At 37.8% G+C, this 23,081-nt stretch overlaps 2 protein-coding genes across 8 annotated transcripts in view; one reads left to right on the top strand and one right to left on the bottom strand.

The window, feature by feature from the left end:
* The window catches only part of LOC138055650 (inactive tyrosine-protein kinase 7-like), a 73,957-nt gene extending 62,727 nt beyond the window's left edge, over positions 1-11,230 (top strand). The window contains exons 13-19 of the mRNA XM_068901535.1: positions 2,461-2,645; positions 3,613-3,732; positions 3,839-3,915; positions 5,072-5,112; positions 5,541-5,637; positions 8,669-8,765; positions 9,502-11,230. Coding sequence (XP_068757636.1) covers positions 2,461-2,645; positions 3,613-3,732; positions 3,839-3,915; positions 5,072-5,112; positions 5,541-5,637; positions 8,669-8,765; positions 9,502-9,654 — 770 coding nt within the window. The 3' untranslated portion in view covers positions 9,655-11,230. The remainder of the gene's footprint in view (positions 1-2,460; positions 2,646-3,612; positions 3,733-3,838; positions 3,916-5,071; positions 5,113-5,540; positions 5,638-8,668; positions 8,766-9,501) is intronic.
* Positions 11,231-22,423: 11,193 nt separating this feature from the next.
* Positions 22,424-23,081, bottom strand: part of LOC138058190 (microtubule-associated protein futsch-like) — a 66,318-nt gene continuing 65,660 nt past the window's right edge. For all 7 annotated transcript variants that reach the window (XM_068904079.1, XM_068904080.1, XM_068904078.1 and 4 more), the window contains one exon: positions 22,424-22,800. In XM_068904079.1, coding sequence (XP_068760180.1) covers positions 22,626-22,800 — 175 coding nt within the window. In that variant the 3' untranslated portion in view covers positions 22,424-22,625. The remainder of the gene's footprint in view (positions 22,801-23,081) is intronic.

Here is a 23,081-nt window from a genome sequence, read left to right as displayed (position 1 = left end):
ATAATTTGGTTTTTTAATTCAAGTAAACTGTCTTACTTTCATTAATACAGCTGTATGTTATTCTGGTCTTTCTCTTGCTGAGCATGGGTTTGGATATTAACTTCTGAGAATGCTCCTACTTGTAATAGTCTTAATAATGAATATACGGTACTTACAACAATAAAACTAGAGAGATATTTGAGTTACTGTATATTGTGTTTTGTGGTAACACATACCATAGTAGTTGTTGTGGTTGTTGTTGTTGAAAAGGAATCAGATAGAGTCATTGTGGGTCCAGATAGAGCAATTGTGGGTCTATCATTGGGTAGTGAAACTGGATCAGTTGTGCGTAATAAAATGTAGAGTATGAAGCAGAATGCCTCTTTTCTTGCTGGATGTATGATTACATTCCTCTCTCAGTATCTTTACACACAGTGCAAAATTTAGGCTGGATTTTTGCTGGTGCAATGCATGCAAAAGTGAAATCAGTATTTTCCAAACACATGCAGGTGAATGGTTTCTTATTTCATTATCATGATTCTCATGTCTCCCCACCCTCATCCCAACAAGGCTCTACAAGGTGATCGACAAAGCTGGAGAAAAAAATTACAGTTACCAGCCAGCTGCAGGAAAAATACTGGAAAAATATTTTCAACGATGGACTACTACCAAACTCCAAGTAAAAGGGAAACATCAAGTAGCATTGGAGTCAAATTTATACTTAGTTTCAAAACTTTTTTGCAATCCTCTCTTAAAATTATTTTCTTTATTTTATTGCCTCGCTCTTGTAAAAGTAACTAGTATTGTAAAATATGAGAATGGAGGGCAGGTAAGTGACTTATCCAAGTTGCCGAATGAGTGGGATGCGGGCATGAAAAGAACTTAAGCTTATTTCTCACTTTCAAATGATTCCAATGAAACAAACAGACGATTTCCTCATTCAGCAGGAGCAACATAAGCCATCTTCGCAGAAGGAATTATCATTCTGCCCTTGCAAAGATGTTTACCCGGCGTTTTCCTTCTCAGAGCACAGTTTTTCCCCCAGAGGTTTACCAACGCAGAGACCATCGCGACTAATAACATTACGAACTTCGTCCTTTTGCTCTAGCGCTCGAATGCAAGGTAAAATTCTCCTGGTTTGAACTATAGTTTTTTGGTTTGAAAAGACACACGGAAGATTAGTCTTTCAGGAAGCTCTCTTCAAAATTTAAACCTTATCAAAGTAGTATTGTCCTTATCATCGCAAAATGAAAACAAACAGAGAATTTAAATTGCCGCCATTTCGTCGCGCTAAGTCGCGCTGTTGTTTCTATTGCAAATTTAATTGGTACCAGTCCCTGGCGCGTGGAAACGATTCGCGCGTGGCTCAAGCCTGCGCACTCATTTTGCCGCGGTGTCAGCCCAATAGCGAAATAAATGCTCCTTTTCTCTCAAACGAGCACGTTTACCCCCGATTTTTTTTTCACATATTTGCTAAGAACAGTCTAATAAATAACATATTTGAAGAAGAAAAAAAGTTTGAAAAAAAGTTTTTGAAAATTATTATTATTATTATTATTATTATTATTATTATTATTATTGGCTCTAGATATCCTTTCAAATCTCGTGAGGTCTCAGAAGACTTTACTCTCGCTGTAGCTGGTCCGTTACATTTGTACTCATAATTTTAGGCTTAGATTTTTGATTACCTTTTTCTTTAGAAATGCTTAATTGTCTTTTTCCCATTTTTAAATTATTCACATATTGTAAACAGTTTTCTATCGTGAAGATATAATTTAGTTTTTAAAATTTTAACTAATTTCGATATATAGTTTAAAATTATTATTATTATTATTATTATTATTATTATTATTATTATTATTATTATTTATTATTATTATTTTTTTTTTTGTGCGAGAAACTGACTCAGGCTGCAAAGACCACCAGGAAGAGATAAATAATTTAAAGGAATTGTACATTTTGCATGACAATTGTATATTTTATCTTTAAAAATATGTTCTAAATTTTTAATCATCTCTTACTCACTATACTTTCTTCATAGAAAGTTTTTCACACAGTTCTTTCCATCATACAGAGAAATTATACAAATATGTGGAAATTATGAGTAACGTTGATCAATATATATATTTTTTAAGTTAATATTATTATTATTTAATTCATGTCTCTTTTTCTTTTTCTCACTTTTACATTTAGTCTTGGGTGACATAACCTTTAACTTGGGGAATGTGTAGATATTCGCCCTTTTCTTCATTTTCATCCCCTCTGCTCATTCAAGGTGAGCCGCTAATATGCGATGCTGACAAAGGTGGTTGACCAAACTGTGATCTTCCAACACAGAGCCACGCAAATACTGCTTTATTTGTTTACTTCTTAAAAGCGTCTAAACGTAATAATGATAGATCCCATATCCACCTTTCCGAGAAGCTAACAGTTTGAATGCAGCATTATAGAAGTTGTCCAAACTCTGTGTAACCTTTACAGTACAGCCAATTTTGATCATGGAGTACTTACCCTGTGGGGATCTTCTGGGGTACCTGAGAAAAAGCCGTGGAATTTTCGACAAACATTATCGCGGAAAACTAGCAGTAGCGCCACTGAAGACCTATGACCTATTGTCATTTTCAAACCAGATTGCTACTGGAATGGTGTTCCTGGCATCCAGAGGGGTATGTGACACGAAGCAAGCATGTCATACGATATGGTACTATTGTTGCTTATTGTAATCTTTCACAGATTAAGATTGTATCTACGAAATACATCATGCGATATGCTTACTCCTTGTAGTGTTTGACATTATGTAGACAAAAATGTGTGATCATTTTGCTATCATATTCTTATATCGAAAAGAAATGGATTGCTGTAGGTGACACGTACTAGCGCGCGCTTTAAACATTGGGTTTCCTACATTGGGATAACGCTGGAGAACGATACGCCGACCTATGCCTTGATATTACATAGTGTGATCTGCCGCCGCCGTGGTCGTCATGATAATTTTACAGTCATCTCTGTAAGTCGGTAATTGGGGAACATTGGCTATAGCTCGAACAGACAACGTTATTTTCTAATCATATTAGTTAATTAGCAATTATTGGATTCGGTTTTCCCATGATAGGCCAAAGTTTGTGTTATCTGCCGAAGCCGAAGGCTTGTTTTATTATGCATATTCCTGAGTTGCATTTGTAAAGGCAAGAGGACTGACTCATCCATTTCTTTGGATGAGCGGTAAATCAAAGAAAGTTTCCGCGGTTGGCAAAGTTTTCTTTCCTCTTCTCTGCTGGTTACTGTGTCAGGTGACGTCACTTCTGCATGCATAAAACTACTGTGTCTATGTATGACGTCAATTCTACGTATATAAAATACATTGTCGATAGGTATGATGTAGGAGAAACAGAGCAAGCAAGAATTCGCTGCGTGCTTATAGCCAATCAAAATCGAGCTTGTGACACCAATGTATAATAATACCTAGTAACTAACTTCCTCTGAGTCATTTCGAGTAAGCTTTAACTTTGGACCCGCTTGCAGCCCTCTTGTTGATAGGGAAATGCAAATCGCACCTCATCACTACAGGTGGGATTACAGAACATATTATCCTATACGCGAGCATGACTAACGTTGATTATTTGCTTTTTGTAGATTATTCACCGTGATCTTGCAGCACGAAATGTACTTCTTGATCAAAACCGTGTGTGCAAGGTCACTGATTTTGGGTTATCTTACCAAAACTTTAAATATGGACATGGCAATGCCAAAAAGGTGGGTTACATTATTGATGGATTCCCTTTCGCTTTGTTCTCTGTGTACCTCTTTGGCGTTCTGTTTTTAACACTTAACACAAAATGCAATGCTGTTTTCTCCCTAGGGCTGTATGCCAATAAAGTGGACGGCACCTGAGATACTCTTTGGAGATCCTGCAAATCTGTCAACCAAAAGTGATGTGTATGTGCTTTTGACGATTAAATTTCCAGGCTTTTGAAGTATTTAGTGCCTAAGACACAATTGTATCAGGTCAGGAAATGCAATAAAGTTAGCGCCTAAGAGGAAAGCGATTCTTTTCAACCCCGTTTGGCTGGTTTAAGGTATATAAACATGAATAGTTAGTCGCACTGGTCTCTGCGTGCAAACTCGATCCGATTGTTACTATTTGAGTAAAGAAAAGAAAAGGAATGAACTTTATTTACATGTCTAGTCGTTCTAGGGCTGGAGCACAGATTGGGGACACTGTAGACTGAAATCAACAATCAAAGCATATTAAGTCAAATATTGGTTTTTGAGGAGAGCCAGGGAAAACTGGAATGTCCGGAGAAAAACTTCTCTGTGAATAGTAGAGAATCAACAAACTCAACCTACACATGATGCCTGGATTATTAGTTTTTGACAAGGAGAAAACAAAGAGTTGTTGATGGCGTTGTTACGAATCATTTAAACATTAATAGAGGTGTCCTCCAGAGGACTGTATTAGGCCATATATTGTTTTCTATCATAGTCAGTGATATCAAGGTCATCGCACCGAATCAAAATTCGCTTGTAAAATTTGCTGATGATTTAATTTATATTATTTATCTATTGTTGAATGGACAACTTTTAATCGCATGCAACTAATACTTCTTAAAGGCAAACCCACTAAGGCTTTACCACTTCCTCTGACTTTTATAGAAAGAAAACCCAGTCTGAAGTTACTGGGTGTAACATTTCAGTCCGATCCGTGTTACAGTAACTGGGATTTACATTTAGATAATATCCTATCGAGAGCTAGGAGTCGTCTGTATATCTTAAGTGTTTGTAATTTCTATGGAGTACCGTGTGATCATCTTCATCTTCTTTTCATTAGTCTTATTTCACCTATATTTACATAAGCTGTGGAAGTATGGTACTATAATAATAATAATAATAATAATAATAATAATAATAATAATAATAATAATAATAATAATAATAATAAATTAATTATTATGCCGAATCTGCGAATCGAACCCGGGCCACATTGGTGGGACGCGAGTACTCTCACCATTGCGCCATCCCTACACCATGCATCTCTGCAACCCAGTCCTAAATAAAACGTGTGTGTGAGTATGTTTGTGTTTCTGTCTTACAGGTGGTCCTATGGAGTCGTTCTCTATGAGATATTCACAATTGGTGGGTACCCAAGAAATTATTTTAAGCTAAAAAGTTTTAATTAAGAGGGATATCGCAGGGATGTGTGAGTTCGATTGTTATCTCCCATGGCTAACCGCGGTATTTTTGGTTGTGTATTTGTGTTTCTTGGCCGGTTTTGGTTTGTTCTAAATCCTCGATACCTAAAATTGTTATTTCAGGTGAATTTATATGAAAATTTTCCCATCTACTGAATTTTTTGGTTTTTTTATTTGTTTGTTGTTGTTGTTTTTTTTCTTATAATCACTTTGCTGTTTAACGAGCTTCTGCTTGATTCTCACGTTTATATTTGTTTATGTGATTGGTACTACGAATCCTCTGTAAACGCCTTCAGGCGCTATCTTCCATTAAAGCCTTAACTTGTATCTCATTTCAACAAAAACCGTAACAAAACATTTGACCATCAATAGGAGGCATTCCATACCCTGGTTGGTCTGAGGGCAAGACAATGGCGGAGTTGAAAAGAGGATATCGCATGCCGAAGCCCGCACACATCGCAAACAACCTGTGAGTTTCCGTCCACATTTTAAAAATAAGCAACTCGGCTTTTGTAAGGCCAAGATTACTTATTTATATATTTATTTATTTATTTATTTATTTTAAAGCATAGTGCACTCCAGGCAATATGTCTTATTTGAAGGAAAAATTTCAGGGCAAACGTTATGACAAAGAAGTGAACAAATGATCCTGGACTAGAACAAATATTCCAACTTATGTGGTTGGACACTTCCTAGCCATTACATAATAAAGAATCTGGTCAGGCAGAATAACGACTGTTTCACAATGAGTTACTCTCTGAAAAGTATAAAGAATTATTAAATTTTCAACCTTGGATATTTCGTTGCTAGCTTTCTGATGAGTTCAGTCAATCTCGGTTATCAACTCATGCAGGGGCGAATAGAGAATTTTTCTTAGAAGGGGGTGCGCCCCTAAGAAAGGAATAAACTGACGGGTGTCTTTTTTGCAAAATACTACCTACTTTAGAAGGCTGCAGGTCGTCTCGGAGGAGGAGGGGGGGGGGGGGGGGGCCCCCCCAGAAGCCTTCCTCTACAACCGCCCCTCGTATGACCTAATGTGGAAAGCGATTGTGTCAGGTGTTGCCAAGCTGGAAACTGATTGGTCTTAGTTTGCAAGTGTCCAAGCGTTCAGTATTTATTGATAATTTAATGAAGCAATTATTGCATTCCCGCTTGTTGGATATGAGACTGGTTAAACCCAACTTCGCGTCTCGTTCGCTTTTTACCATCTCATATTCAACACACGGAATTTTTTTTTGACAATAAAAAAATTCGACAAAACATTTCTTAAAAAATTTTTAAGATCTAAAAAGCTAAAAAGCTGAATAATAATCGACGACGATTCGACGTTACCGTAACGTCATTATCAAGTCAAAAATGTATAAAAACTAACCCCCAGAAGCCTTCCTCTACAACCGCCCCTCGTATGACCTAATGTGGAAAGCGATTGTGTCAGGTGTTGCCAAGCTGGAAACTGATTGGTCTTAGTTTGCAAGTGTCCAAGCGTTCAGTATTTATTGATAATTTAATGAAGCAATTATTGCATTCCCGCTTGTTGGATATGAGACTGGTTAAACCCAACTTCGCGTCTCGTTCGCTTTTTACCATCTCATATTCAACACACGGAATTTTTTTTTGCCAATAAAAAAATTCGACAAAACATTTCTTAAAAAATTTCTAAGATCTAAAAAGCTAAAAAGCTGAATAATAATCGACGACGATTCGACGTTACCGTAACGTCATTATCAAGTCAAAAATGTATAAAAACTAAGTTCTATAAATACTAAGGCAAACAATAGGAGATGAAAATAGTTTACAAGTTAAACAAAAAGTTTCGCACGTATGGAGTCCGTTTGGACGTTCAGGTTAGGTTTGAATTTCTTGATGTAAAGCAATTCAAACACGAAAAAATCAAATTTGCTTTGGCACTTTCTCATAATCTTGAAATGGCTCTCATTCAAAACATCACTCCTACCACGCGCTTCATGAAAATACTTGCCGATTGTCGAATTTTTTGTGTTCAACAACAAGTTGAAAAAGGTGAAGGGCTGTGTAGCATCGCACAGATCACATACAAAATGATAAATAACGCATTGCTGATTGACAATTGATGGTTTGACTTCTTTAAGCTTGGGATCTAGCTGAAACTTGATCTTTGTATGGTAGACTAATTCTGACTTTCAACCTCGTTTCAAGAGCTTTTCAATGAGGTCGTGACCATGTTGCTGTCGTCAGTATTTCTCTCCGCTATGCTTACTGAATACTGACGAGGTTGACAGAGTCAGAATTAGTCGATTATTCAAAGATCAAGTTTCAACTAATGGATTGGCCCCACTTTGCAACCAGTTTTTGCAAGCAAGAACTTAGAACAAGATCTCAAACCTAAAGAAGCCAAACCGTCAATTGTCAATCGTCCAAATGGACTTCATTCGTGAGAAAATTTTTGTTTAACTTTTTTTTAAGAAATGTTCTGTCGCAATTTTTTATTGTCAAATGTTTTTCTAAGTCACTTAGTATTATTTTTTGTAATAACCAAAAAATTTTGCAGTCGTCCTACGGTTATATGCAATTAGTATTATTAGAAAATTTCTTTCGAGTTTTTATTTATTTCTATGTGAAAAGAACAAAAAAAGAAGGTGACACACGCTAACACCAACCCGAAGTGGCCAACACGTGGTATGTTAACGTTAGCCACTCCATGCTGATGAGGCCCAGCAATGCCATACCAGCTGTCCATGGCTGCTAATTGTCCGGGCGAATTGGTTGTGCGCATGCGTGATGTGTTAACCACACCAGATTGGCTTCCCCTTGCTTTTTTTTTTTTTTTTTTTTTCAAATTTCTGGCGAATTTATATCTTGATCCAAAGTATTTTGGGCCTCGTATAACAGAAAGCATAGCAAAAGCAGTGCTTTCTTTTCTACAGGTCCTCGAATGTCTCCGCACTAAAATGCAAATTTAGATAAGTTTTTTTTTTTTTTCAAAAATTATTTGTCCCTTTCTATTTACAATTTAATTTGCATTTTTGGTTAATAAAGAAATAATAACTCATTTATTACAAGGAGAAAGATTTTGGCAATAGCAGAACTTGGGCGTCTTTTAATTTCCACTTTTTTGCTTTAAGGTTTAGTTATTATTCACAACGAATACCATTTATATCTTCTCAAAGAAACAAGTCACAGATAAATTCTATATCAAGAACCTCTTTTATCTGTATAAGCAGTAACCGTCCCTTACGTCAAGTCTGGGATAACGAGATACTTTCTCTTTGTCATTTTTAGTGTTTAATGCTATACTTTACCGGAGAGCTTTATATATCTTTCAATACGTTTCCAAATCAACATCAAAATGTCCGATCAAAAGCAATGGCATTATATCCATCAAAAAATGTCGCAAGACCTGAAAAGTAGAATCAAAGCATTTTGCAGCGGAAAAATATCCAAGCATAAACCTTCATGCGAAAGGGTTGAAGGAATAATTGCTGGAGATATAGGCTCCTCGTCTCCTCCTTTTTTATCATCAGGTATAACTTGATGGAGATTTGCTGGCAAGAGGTCCCAATACTTCGCCCTGATTTCGTAAATATTTCCAAGAGGTTGCGCTCGTTCATCGAAGGAGAGGTCAGTAACAAGACGTTTTCAAGGTGCTTTTTTTTTTTTTTTTTCGCTCCCTGCATAAGGACTGATGTTTTTGGCAAGGCTTTGCTTTGAGCGAGCTCTGTTTTCTTGGAAACAGATACTAATACCACATATGTTTGGGATATTTAGTCCAGCCCTGTTGGACTAGGCCGTTTATTTAATGAGCATTGTACCTTCTAAGTAATAACCAAATATAGAACGCATGATTCCAGCAAAGGTGAGGGCACACCCGCCATCCACAGGAAACTAAGAAAAAAGCAGGGGAAAATGATCTTGAAAATGGGTTGAGTTCTACGTAAAGTAAAATTCAAATTAGAATGCTACCATTTATTTAGGGCTACCCACTCTGACACGTTTTCAAAATTCTACAAAATGTATTTATTCCCAGTGCACGTGATGTTATATATCGTTTTTTACCTATTCACTCTAGATACCTCGAAACCTTGATAGGCAACTGGATTCAATATCCAATATCTATGTCATTATTTTCCTCTTCAAATATCTGTGTTTAACTCTTTACGAGAAACGCGTGAAGTTTAAAGTGCTTTATCGTCGGAGTTTTTGGTCACTTTCTTGCGGGTGATGGGCATAAAGACATTTCTACGGTGAATTTCAGTTTGTCGATTACACTTTATTTCAAGCCAAAAAAATAAAGAAAAAGAAGTAAAAACTAATTGCATGATACTGAGGAAATCCTTATTATTTCTATATGTTGCAGTACCTCCCGTTGGTGGACGAATCAAAGTACGATGGAGCAAAATACTCAAGAGTTGAGGACGTGGGTGCAGCAGATGAAGATGATGCAAGAGCAGTTCGTGGGGCCACAAATGCAAATACCTCAAGAAGAAAGTGGTCAAGCATGAGATCATGAAGAAACAAAATCACTGAATTTTGGTAGATGCTTGCTGAACTAGTTGTCATTCAATAATAGTTTTTAGAGTCAGAGAAAATGTGAAAACCAAAAGCTAGTCCTACTTCATTTTTAGGTCGATGGGAAAAGGCGTAGAAAATCAGACAGGCAACCCTAACACGCACTTTTGTTCTAATGTCGTAAACTCCAAAAGACCACGGAATCGATCAGTCTCAGTTTTATTCCAGCCTAACTAGATGAGAAATTATTGTGACATGTTTTGGCAATCATTATCGACATCTGTGCTAATGCAGAACAACGCAATATCTTTTTCCCTTTGGCATCAGTCAATATTGTTTAGAATATTCATTAGTATAACAATTGCTACAATAATTAATTGCTTTGCGAAGTAAAATATAAACAAACCCGACAAGGTTTGACAATCGTTAGCTAGCGATCATAAGCAGAACGTTTTCCAAGATTTTGTAGGAACCAGCAGTAGTTTATTTCGGAGACCTAAATCGAAATCCAGTGTGATCATCATCGAGTATTCGGTATGATTGATGCTGAGGTTTTAATCCTACTACAACAGCGGCATCGAAAAGTGGTAGAAAAATATCCTGTTGATTGAGGAGGAAACAAAATATATTCAGGAGAGGAATCATACGGCAAGGGGCTTAAGATTACATCAAGTCACGTAGGTGTGATATGAAAGAGAAGATGTTGGAGTATTGTTAGGCTTTATCAGGGTGTATAAACACTGGTTAACTCAGTAAGTCCTTGCTTAATAGTGGCGTAGCTAAACATAATCGATCATTTGGCTTCTCCTCTTTATTGAGGGGCAAACAAAATATATCCAGGAAAGGAATAATACAGCAAGGGGCTTAAGATTATATCAATTCACGTATGTGTGGCACGAAAGAGATGTAGGAGTATTAGTACGCTATATCAGGGTGTATAAACTCTCCTTAACTCAGTGAGTCCTTGCTTAATAGTGGCGTAGCTAAACATAATCGGTCATTTGGCTTCTCCTCTTAATTGAGGGGGAAACAAAATATATTCAGGATAGGAATAATACAGCAAGGGGCTTAAGATTATATCAATTCACGTATGTGTGGCACGAAAGAGATGTGGGAGTATTAGTACCCTATATCAGGGTGTATAAACACTCCTTAACTCAGTGACCCCTTGCTTAATAGTGGCCCAGCTAAACATAATCAGTCATTTGGCTTCTCCTCTTAATTGAGGGGGAAACAAAATACATGTAGGAGAGAAATCATCATTTTTCAGAAAGGAAGCTCGCGAACCCTTTTTATGTTTATTCAAACATACTATAGTTGTAAAAGAAGAGTTGTCATTGTTGCACTTTAAAGTGCTTTGCTATTAACCTTTAGGGTTTTAAGATGTTAATCTCCGCTTACTTGCTTGGAACGGAACCGCCATTTCAGCTTTGGCTTACTCACGGCTTTCAAAAAGACCTTCGACGATGCGAGCAAAGTGATTTCGTTCTAAAGTTACCTACATATAATTTCAAGAAAAAAAGTACAAAACGTGAGGAAATTCCCAAAAAAATGAAAAACTATATAATTAATATAAATAGTGGGACCTGATAGACAAACTGAAGTAACATTGTAAACATTTCTTAGAGTCAATCAGTCAAATTAAAGTAAATTTGGTAAACGAAACGGTCTTGTGCTGTCTTGTCTGGAAATGAAACTGCCCTATGAAATTAATTTATACATTAAATGCGGGTTATAGACAAAAGAGGGAAGTGACCCTCGGTCTTACCTGGACAATTTAAACCAAAAGATCATTTTACAGTTCTGTGTTAAGTTTCCAGGCCTTTCAATGAAAGCGAGGCTGGAGTTGACCTTCCTTTGATACAATCCCCATTATTTCTTTATGTAAATCATGTTGTTGTAATGCTGACGAGTTTCTATTTACATAAGAAAAGCAGTTGGGTTTGTATCAAAGCAAGGTCAACTCCAGCCTTGCTTTTATTCCAAGGCCTGGTAACTGAGCACAGAGCTGCAATAGCCTTTTCACGGTTAGTTTTTCTCATTTGCATTACAATGTAATTTAACGTGGAGGCGAGGCAATTTCGGGCTATTTTGTAGCTTTAACCCGAAATTGCCTCGCATTCAGGTTAGATTGCATTGAAATGCAAATGAGAAAAACTAACCTCGAAAAAGGCTATTAGACACCTCAAAGGGATTCGAACCCAAGACGTCTGCGCTAACCAACAGAGCTATGAAGCCATTCAGTTGAGAGCAGGTCAATTTGTTTGGTTTAATTGTTTCCATGAAGGACTCGATGAATGCAGTGAATGTGTATTTGAAGTACCACTTTGAATTAAAGGATCTTGTCTAACTGGAAAGAAAGTAATGCAAGCATTCTAAGGACTTCGATGTATTTAGTTTTTTTATCAGATTTTCTGGGGCATCCATTCTTATATCTTTTTGGAGCGTTTAAATTTAGCGGAAAATCCAAGTAGCTTCAGTTGAATGAACTCAAGAAAAAAATACGAGGGAATCCACATGAATTAATAACCGCATTTTTTTTTTCTCTATGGCAACTTAGCACAGTTCTTTGATTGCACCTGACGTCACGACGGCCATTCTCTATTTTCGAATTCCCCATAATACACTTTGTTTGCCCCCCAAATTTTGCATAAACTATTGTTTTCAAATGCTCTTGGGGACACTGCATATTCCCAAGAGCATTTGAAAACAATGGTTTATGCAAAAGGTTGGGGGGCAAACAAAGTGTATTATGGGGAATTCGAAAATAGAGAATGTTGGTGGAAGAACAATAGCGAAAAAGTCTCTTGGGAATTTGACTCTATTATTACGCAAAACTTGAGCTACATTTTTCAATTGTTTTGGCACTAACATGGCCGTCTTTTCACGTGAGTGCAATCAAAGAATACGAAAAAAAAAAAACAGCACGCGTGTGCAGAATCTGGAAAGATTGTGTAGAAGCCTAAACCAGAATCTGTGCGCTCGAGACCATAGCCTCTCCTTCCCAAAGCCGGTTGGTCTTTCATGGATCCGAAATAGTCTGTATATAGTCTGTTCTATAAAACAAAACAAAAACAAAAACAAAAACTACAAAGCGAACATAGCAATGCGTAATTAGCAAGGCCTAATTGGAATAAGAATGGTTCTTTTGTCCTCCGCCATTTTAGTCCTCTTGCGTCATAACATTGTCAAAGTAGCTGTGAAAATCAGGAGCTGCGGGATAAAATGAGGGGGAAAGACGCTGTAAACAGCCGTCTCATGAATTCTATTCAAATTGACGTGAACATTGTCAGCATCTTTTCTCGCTCTCTGATTGGTTACTTACAACAGCTAATAAAATCTTATTGGTTAAAAAGTTTACAGTTTCACTCACAGTTGGACGGATTTTCTCAGTTTTTTTTTTCCATTAGCCAATAAGAGAACCAGGCTAGTTATGAATTTGGTCGCGTCAGATTCAATAAAATTGAAGTTTCTTGCATTTTTGTTTCGCGTTCTTCTCGTGTTTTTTTATCTCAGCCTGCTGAAAAAAAAAAAAGCTGTAACTACCGACCGCAAAACTCTTGCTTAAACTCTTGTGCGCGGCCAAACGAGACAAAACTTTTACCAACTCTCATGAAAAAAATGAGCAGGTTCAAATTCGATGAGAGCTCTCGAGAGTCAATAAGATGAGCCGAGAGTGAATGACAGTTTCTGCGTGAACTCATTGATTTCGAATATTAATAATAATATAATAATATAATATAATTTTAAAAATTATAGCGCGCAAATATCTATATGAATATAATCAAATACACAATAAAAATAATTCACTTTAAAAATTGGTGCAAATGAAGTACAAAGGCGTGGAAATAAGGTAGAAGTAGTATAGTATGTATGCATTAATAACATTAAACGTTATGAAAATAACAAAACTCTTATGCCAAATCCCTTCGCCCTACGAGAGAATCACCTAGTCTAGTTTCTAACACTTCGTAATTGGCTTTAACACCTTGATCCCGTTTCCATATCAAAAGAGACTGATAGCTTCTTTCAACAAAGTTTTTGTAGTCGTGTTCGATAACTTCGATGCTGTCTTCATCAAAGCCTAAAACTCTAGCAAGAACCTTCCATTTAGATGCAAGTTTTGCAGACAATCTAATTAATTCTGGTTGTGATGGGCTTTTAGTTTTCTTCTGCATAGCTGAAGCACTTACTTCATGTAACTTATCAGTGAGACGACTTACATTAAATTGGGACTGGATCATGTGAGCTGAAGCACCTACCTCGATAAGACTCAGTGGGATGACTTGCATTATGCTGAGATTGGCTCATGTGAGCTGAAGCACCTACTTCATGTAACTCATCAGTGAGACGACTTACATTATATTGGGACTGGCTCATGTGAGCTGAAACACCTACCTCGATAAGACTCATCAGTGGGATGACTTGCATTATGCTGGGATTGGCTTATGTGAGCTGAAGCACCTACTTCATGTAACTCATCAGCGAGACGACTTACATTATATTGGGACAGGCTCATGTAAGCTGAAACACCTACCTCGATAAGACTCATCAGTGGGATGACTTGCATTATGCTGAGATTGGCTCATGTGAGCTGAAGCACCTACTTCATGTAACTCATCAGTGAGACGACTTACATTATATTGGGACTGGCTCATGTGAGCTGAAACACCTACCTCGATAAGACTCATCAGTGGGATGACTTGCATTATGCTGAGATTGGCTCATGTGAGCTGAAGCACCTACTTCATGTAACTCATCAGTGAGACGACTTACATTATATTGGGACTGGCTCATGTGAGCTGAAACACCTACCTCGATAAGACTCATCAGTGGGATGACTTGCATTATGCTGAGATTGGCTCATGTGAGCTGAAGCACCTACTTCATGTAACTCATCAGTGGGATGACTTGCATTATGCTGGGATTGGCTCGTGTTAGATGAAGCACCTACTTCATGTAACTCGTCATTAAAGGGAGGACCACTTGCATCTTGTTCAAATATTTTATTCTCAACAAAACGTGGACAAAGTTCTCGTTTCCTACTGAGTCCTACTACTCCCATAACAGACCATCGGCCACTATTGCGGGGTGAGATCTTTTTGTCTTTGACAATGATTGGAGCTCCCAAGCACAGAAGACCACTCCAGCTTTCTGTCCTTTCCACTTGTGTCACTTGTCAGTAGTTTATGCGTTTGAGTGTCTCTTTGGTACTCTAATTTCAGTTTAAGTTTCTCAGGCCCAACAAAGCAATAAGCCTCCAAGTCCGTGATAAATTCTTGTTTTTTGTAAAGGTCTAAAAGCAATAAGGAACTTCTTCGAGGAAACCGAAGCAAAAATAGAACCCGCTGGAAAAGACAAAAAAATGACCAAACGTCTCAACGGTTGATTTCGAATCGATTGAAGCCGAGTGTTCTCCAAAGCGTTTACTTGAAAAGTGATTCATTTGAGCTGCTTTGTTTACGTATTTAGTTAAACCAGACCAAGCCACAAAATGCGCCACTTCCTCGTCATCTTTTTTTGACGTAGACAGAACAGGCCATTCCTTTACTTTGGTAAATACCTTGAATCTTCTCCTTCCTCACGCCATAAACAGCCATGGACGGGTCCACATTTTCTCCACAGACTTCACCTTTACCAGACACTGACCAATAGCTCACATGCCTTCTGTTCGGCATTGCCTTTAATCCCTAATAGGTATACTTCTAATAGTCAATCCAGAGAAAATTAGGAATTGTCGATAACCGTCATTTCAGAGGTAGAGGACATGTTGTGGTAATGGGCTCCTGATCATGGCATGGCGTTTTTAAATCAAATCTACATTGGCTCGTGCTCAAACTATTTCGTATGACCGGAAGTTTTTTTTAAACAAAAAGAAAAGGACCTAAACTTTTAGTACCCGTTAAGATGGCATCCAACATGGGCATGTGACAAACAGAGAAATCAAAGGACGATAGTCGATTGGAAACTCTAATAGAAATAGGAGTATCGATAGGAGGAAGTTCTCTCACACCATGCTGAAGGATTCACCAACATTGCAAAATTGAAGGAAAACAAGAGCGAACAAGTGAAAACCGACATCCTAATCATAACAGTTCCATAAAAGCGAAAGCGTTTATTGCCCATGCGCATGCTAGGTCGAGGCTTTCCATTCTGTGTGCCCGGCAACGCTCATGTCGAAGCTAAAAACGTTTAGAATCGATGATCCCCCACTCTCCTGGTTTTACTCTTACCTAACTGGAAGACGTCAAAGAGTGGTTACAAATGGATCTTTTAGTAAATGGACTGGATCAGGTGTACCCCAGGGGCAACTTCTAGGACCCATTCCCTTTCTATTATTTGTAAATGACATGCCAAATGTAATAGGCCATTTCCGAGCTCACGTCTTCCTCCTCCTTCCACAAGTTTTTGTGATGGTAATTAGTTCTTCTTTGCATATGAGTGAAAACTAATTTTCATAAGAAAAACTTCGCACATAGACTCGCTTTAAAGAAGAGGCGAACATGAACTCGGAAATGGCCTATTAACAGTGCGACGCTGGCTATGTTTGCTGACGATTCTAAATGATATAGGATCATAAAAAATGATGCTGATTTTTTTTAAATTAATGCAGGATTTAGTTTCGCTTACAACCTGGTCCTTGTCAAATGAATAGCATTTTCAGCCTACAAAGTGCAGTAATCTGAATATATCTAGGAACCGTATTAGTCCATATCGTAGCTATAGTATAAATGTTATAGATGTGGAGATTGTCTCAACTGAATGACACCTCTTGGAAGGATCATATACTCATGATAGTTGTTAAAGCAAATAGGTTACTGGGCTTTATTAGAAGGAACTGCGCAGGAATTGTTGAAGTGTTGCGCTGTTGCGTCTTTACTGTTCATTAGTGCGTTCGCACTTTTGCTATTGCTCTCAGTTATGGTCTGGTATCAGCAATTTATTCCTAGTTCAAAAAGTGCAAAGACGAGCTACACGCTTTATACTAAGAAATAGTAGTAACTTGTCATATAAGGATCGCTTAATCAAACCGAAGTGATTGCCACTAATTACTGGCTTGAATGTCTCGACTTAGTTGTCTTTTTAAAATGTCTTCATGATGGACATATTGGACTGAACTTAAAGATAAGTAATAACCGCATATCAATTACTCGGGACTTCTATTTTAATAGGATAGCAATTTTGAGGAACAATATACCCGAGTCTACTGACTCTTTTAAGCGTAAACTTAAGTCGTCTTATTTCAAGAGAAGGAAAGGTTACGTTTATACAGACGTTGGCCGTGTAGCACTTATATTTTAAACAGAATTAACTGAAGAGAGTGTCGTATAACGTGAATTGCTATATTTTCTATCCCATATGAACCATGTGAGCGTTAGCCCAACTGATGGAACTGGGCCCACACAAGGACAGAAAAACTCTGACCACGCAGGGTGGGAATTGAACTCACGACCTTCGGGTTAGATCTCCGCCGCTCTACCGACTGAGCTACAAGGTCAGACGGGTGCAGGCCGTGGGAACTGAATTCCCACCTGGTCAGAGTTTTTCTCGTTCCTGATTGGCTATTACATTGCTTGACAAATTGACGCGTTCAGCGTTGTCTGGACTCTAATCGACAACGACAAATTAGCCAATCAGATTGCGAGATTACAAGCAATTGTGGTAAAATAGTATATTACTGCCCTCTTTTTTTGCATTTTCAATGAAGTTTCCTTTATTCCTTGGGGTACAGGGGTGGCGCAGTAGTGAGAGCATTCGCCTCGATCCCATTAATGTTGCTCGGGTTCAATTCCCAGACTCTGCGTTATTTGTAGGTTGGTATTCCGGTTTTTCCGTCTCCTCAAAAGACCAACATTTGATTTGATTGGCGTTAATTTGTTAATTTCAATTTACAGTGTCCCCAATTAGTGCTCGAGCGCTAGAAGATTAGACACTTAAATAAACACCCGAACCTTTCCTTTCCTTTCCTTTCCTTTTTCCTTTATACAAGGAAGATTTGAGATCATAATTGATTAAAACTTGAAAATGGTCGCAATTGGCGTTGTGACCTGTTTTGATTGAGTGAATTCACAGTCACGTTGACCGAGATTTTCTCACACCCTTTCACGCGTTAACTAGATGTGCTTAGAGTGAGCATATTCACAGTTCTGAGGGCAAATACTGAAATATTCGCAGAGATTGAAACTGGCGGATAGTGGCTCAGTATCCGCCGGATAAAGTTATAATGGCCTTCGAACAACCAGTTCAATTCAAAAGGTGGATACTGCAACCGGATAAACCACCATCCATTGGATAGTGCTGTTGGTTTCACTATGACTTATCCACCATTTTGAAGGACAAAAATAAGGGCACTCATGATCTATTTATTTTCTAGCGGCGGTACCTGATATTTCGTGAAGCCAGGGAACATACGACCTCCCACTGATCTGCTCCCAACGGCTTACATATGTCACAGTGTATTTGTTCGACCAAGAAAAATGATCTCCATCTGGTAGTTTTTCAGTGTGATTGTATCCCACGGGTTCTAAGATGAGATACGAAAATGAATCGAGACTGTACTCCATTGTTCGACCGATGATCGTCGAATTATCTTCGGCTGTTACTGGGATCTCCGTACAGGCGTTCGTTCCGAGAAATAAGTGAAATAGCACATGAATCACACTCAGAATTCTCATATCGATCAGATTCTTGTTGTCAACAATCTGAAAGATAAAGAACAATTATGTGGGTTAAATGGAACAAAATTAACCACGCAAGCTTTCATTGCGTCTCAAAATGTTCGTCTCTCACACTACATGTTACAGTATTTGGCAAAAAATAATAATAATAATAATGGCTAGGTACGCAATGCATGCATGTGGATAGCCACTTCGACACCCTACAACAGTGGAGTGTTTTAGTACGATGTTGTTGTCATTCCGGTTCTCACTATTCACTAATCTGCATAGAATTTGAAAATCTGAACGAAAATCCGTGGCACTAGTCCATAATCATGATAAATAAATCAACATTGCTAATTTAGTGTCAATTTTGTATCAAATGTCATTATGGATACGAGATGCCATATGCAGTAATCATTTACATAACACAATTTTAATTACCATGTAAAAGTCTCACTTTTACCTCCGTCAGGTATCAAAATTGTATATACAGTTACCGTAAACAAGAAGATTTCAAAACCGAATGCAAGTAAAGTGTGTTTAATAAGTATATTAATTTCATATTCAATTTAAATTATGAAATGGTTTAAGTACAATTGCAGGATTTTGCATGAAGGAATAAGGGGTTTTGTATAAAGATATCCATAATCAAATTTAATTGGCATTAATAAAGAAGGCTTGCTTGTTTGCTTATCATCCAAAATTATGACAATCTTCACAATTTTATTCATAATTTAAATAATATAAGAACCTATCACCAATTATAACCTGTTTATAAGTGTGGCAGTTTCTTGATATAATGAGCACCAAAACGTGTAGCATATGCTCTACCCTCATTCTATTTCCAGCTTTTCACACTCAAAGAAAACAGCCTTTGGATCGAAATCAAGGCTGAACATTTTGCTAGACAGGTGTTAATGCAATCACTCTTTCGAAATCTGAAGGGGAAAAAAAGGTTTTTTTTTCTTTTTTCAAATCATAGTAGCACTTTAAATAGTTTTTAAAAAAGAAACTGGGGGATAAACTTTGGTGACGTTCAATCACGAAAAAGTGGCTTTATAAAATTAACGAATTCGAATTGATGAAGATAAAAGGATTTGTGAGCTGAAGTTTTGTGGTTCGCTCATTCGCTCTGACAAGGGCTAACGCTCGAAACTGCATGACGAAAGCTCACAAATCCTTCTCACGCTGGTTAGGCCCCATTCAAACGGCGCACTTCTGCCGTGTCGAACTCAATTGAATTGAGTTTGACTTAAGTTCGATAAAATTTCGACATCTAATTCAGACGTCGAGTTTAATTGTGCCGCATTTATTTCATAAAACGTTGTCTTGTTCAATGCTAGCTAATGCTGCTTCAGGGCATGCGTAGTCAATAAGAAATTATGTCCATACATTACAATAATATATGCACTTGATTCGACACGGCAGAAATTCGACGTTTGAATAGCCCTTTTCACGGTTAGTTTTTCTCATTCGCATTACAATACAATCTAGCATGCATGTGAGGCAATTTCGGGCTATTTTGTAGTTTTAACCCGAAATTGCCTCGCATCCACGTTAGATTACATTGTAATGCAAATAAGAAAAACTAACCGTGAAAAGGGCTATTGGTGCCGCTTTTTTGCGGCAAGTTCGACACAGCCTTTACTCACACACCAAACATGCATGAGGGACCAAGAAAGGCTGCTTTCTTCGGCAATGCTTTCACCGACTTGAGAAGTACAACCAAGCACTCACAAGAACGGTAATTGAGGGAAATTTGATGGATCAGTTCGATCTTTCGCCAGAAGAATTGAATGAGTAAACTGAGAGTATTCATACAAAATACTAATCTATATAACAACAAATATGAATCTGCTTTATCACCAATGATTACACACTGGTTAATTCGTTACAATGATCTTCTGTTACTTGCATCATGGTCACAGCAAAGTTTTGGGAGTGGCATGCACTATAGGAAACATTGCATTGCACTTGACCTCTGAGGTACACCTAGAGCGTTGAAAAGCTACTGTATTTGACATTTTGTGGATTAATTGTCACCAGAATCCAGTACCTTTGCCAGCAACTCAAAGACAACTTAGGGTTTCCCAGCGAACTAAACACGAATAGAAAGCAACGAATTCAACGAGTATAAATCGCGTTCCCTCCAATTTCCAACCTAAATAAACAGCCTCGACAAGCAAAAGAAAACACACTTTCCGTAGTTTGGTAGCTCTTATCTTAACCCATAAACCAGACAGGGTTACGATTTGGGAAGGACGATTACCATGCCAGAAGACTTGAACACTCCTTACCTGGAACTGGGCTGATTCCTGCTCTACCCGATGTGATGGTCCATGGGAAATGATTTCATGTATTCCTTTTAAATGCATGGTGTCACGCTCCAAGGCTTCGCGACAAAGTAGAAACCCAAACGGGACACGCCCTTTTGGTCATTAGTTCTTTCACAAGGAGCAAACAAAGATTGTTTAACATTTTGTAAAAATACAAAAGAAACCCGAAGGCAAAGAAAAAAAATTCCCATGAAATGGGTGCAAATAACAAACTACTCTTTCATTGCACTTCTTTGTCACAACGCTTTGAACTCAAAATAATCAGTTATTGCATGGAAATCATTCAATGCGCGAAGAGAGAGTAAATCGTTTACTTTCACAAACAAATCCTTATTACGTCCTTCACTATTAACAAGATTTATTTAAAGGATATAGGCAATAAAAAGGACAGCGCAGTAAAGGTTTTTTTTCGCTGGAAAAAAAATTATATGGTGAAGCCAGCTGATTCATCATATTCACGAACACGAGTTGAGTGAAATTGGGTTAATAGACCAAATCAGCTACTCCAGTGTTGTACGAAATTCAATCTCCCGGGGTTAAGATTCTTGGTGCATTTTATTTGCATTATAATGTAGCATTCACATTTAAAGGGTTTAAACTGGGAATTGATTTGTTGAAAATGGCGGATTTAACATTGCATTTCAAAACTAACCGGGTGTAGTTCTTTCTTTCTATTGCATTGCATTTTTGTACTTTGTTGTAAATGCTAGGCATAAATTTTTGTTGAAAAAAACAAAAAAATCAAATTAAACTTCACCTGCGAAGGACAAAAATCACAACGACGGGTGTATTGTGGAAACACTTTTTCTTTTTTAAAACTGTGCGGTCGCTAATCCTGTAAGCGAAAACAATAAATAGTCCTACAATAGAAACAGCTTCTGTCTGAAGAACTTGAAAATGTTTCCATGTTTCCCTTGCCAGGGCGCTTCCAACAAAAACCTTTTTTTTTAAATTACACCTACTTACTCGGAACACATTCAAAAGGGGTCATTATATGAACTATAAAGTAAATTAGAGTAAAGGCTACATGTAATAACCAAAGGGGCTAATCGCGACAAGTGGCTTTTTAAGCATGGATGAAATATAATATTTAATTGGGAAGTTAAAGAATTGGACCCACAGAAAAGATAATTATAAATCGCCCGGTGTGAAGGAACCCGGAATGCAGTAAATGTGAAGCTTGACAATCCGGAATCCAGAGCGTGGAATCCGGAATCCATTCCAAGGTTGTATGGAATCCAGAATCCACGCATTTCGATGGAATCCTAAGGAGCCATTTCGGTGGAACCGTTTAGTTTGGAATCCGGAATCCACGGCTCGGGATCCGGGATCCCTTGGGCTAGGATCTGGAATCCAAGGGCCACCTAGATTCCTTTACATAGGCAAATCTGAAACTAAAGTTACAATCATAATTCTTACACACAAGACATAAGAACAAGACAGCATGCAATGAGTGAAGCAGAAATAGAGACAGGAAAAAAATTGCGTACGAAACTTATGGTTTCCAGAAAGTTTTCCTGTCCTTCCACTACTCAATTGGAGAGGCAAAAAATCTGTTTTCAAAAGTGAACTTGCTTCACGTAATTTGACAGTACACCCCCGATACAAAAGCATTTAGAACAATTCGCTTCTTTGAGGCTGTTCACATGGAAAGAGGAAGATCCTGACACCATGTTAACTAGATGCACCCAAAACGTCCATATGAGAAAATAAAAAAGAAAAAAAAAGCAAACAACAACAACGACAACAACAACAACAACAGCATGGTTGCGGCTGGTCTTTCAGTAGCTTCATTCTACCATTCATATAAACTACAACCCTAACATAAATTTCTGCAGGTAAACCACACGAAAACTAACCATCTCAGTACTACGAACTTTCTTTTTCACGCAAGCAGCCCCTACAGCTTAGTGTTTTTTCGTTTTCTAACAAAATCCGTCCCCGGCCAACTCCTCGTCAAGATATTCATCTCATGTTCAAGATTCTATTGTGACTTTGCGGTTTGAAAGTACTTTCGGTGAAGTAGCACTGTTGTGACGTTTTCTGCGTATTCTTGTTCTTGGAAAACGAACCATTAGTAGTGTTTCTTCCATCATTGTGGCCTGTATCTGAGGCTGCTTGTCATCTGGTTGTGCGACAAGGACATAGCGACTAAAACGTAAAGCAGAAGAACATTCGATGAGCGTCCATATTAATGATCTTAATTTAAGTGCCCACTGTGTTTAGTTGTGAAAATACATTGTTCGTGGTTAGTCTTACGAAGCTCGTTTCATCCCAACCAAGAGACCTTTCTGCTGGGCAAACTCCTTGGGCATCACGCCGAAAGTCCCGTTCGCTAACAAAATGATGACAGCAATCTCGCCTTATATCGCATAAGGGTTCCAGACCGCACAAATTCACGAGTAAAAATTGACAAAAAAGTTGACAGTTAC

The sequence above is a fragment of the Montipora capricornis genome, chromosome 7, assembly GCF_036669925.1.
Source record: "Montipora capricornis isolate CH-2021 chromosome 7, ASM3666992v2, whole genome shotgun sequence".
Lineage (NCBI taxonomy): Eukaryota > Metazoa > Cnidaria > Anthozoa > Scleractinia > Acroporidae > Montipora > Montipora capricornis.
The sequence above is the reverse complement of the archived record's forward strand: the minus strand, read 5'-3'. Positions and strand labels throughout refer to the sequence as shown.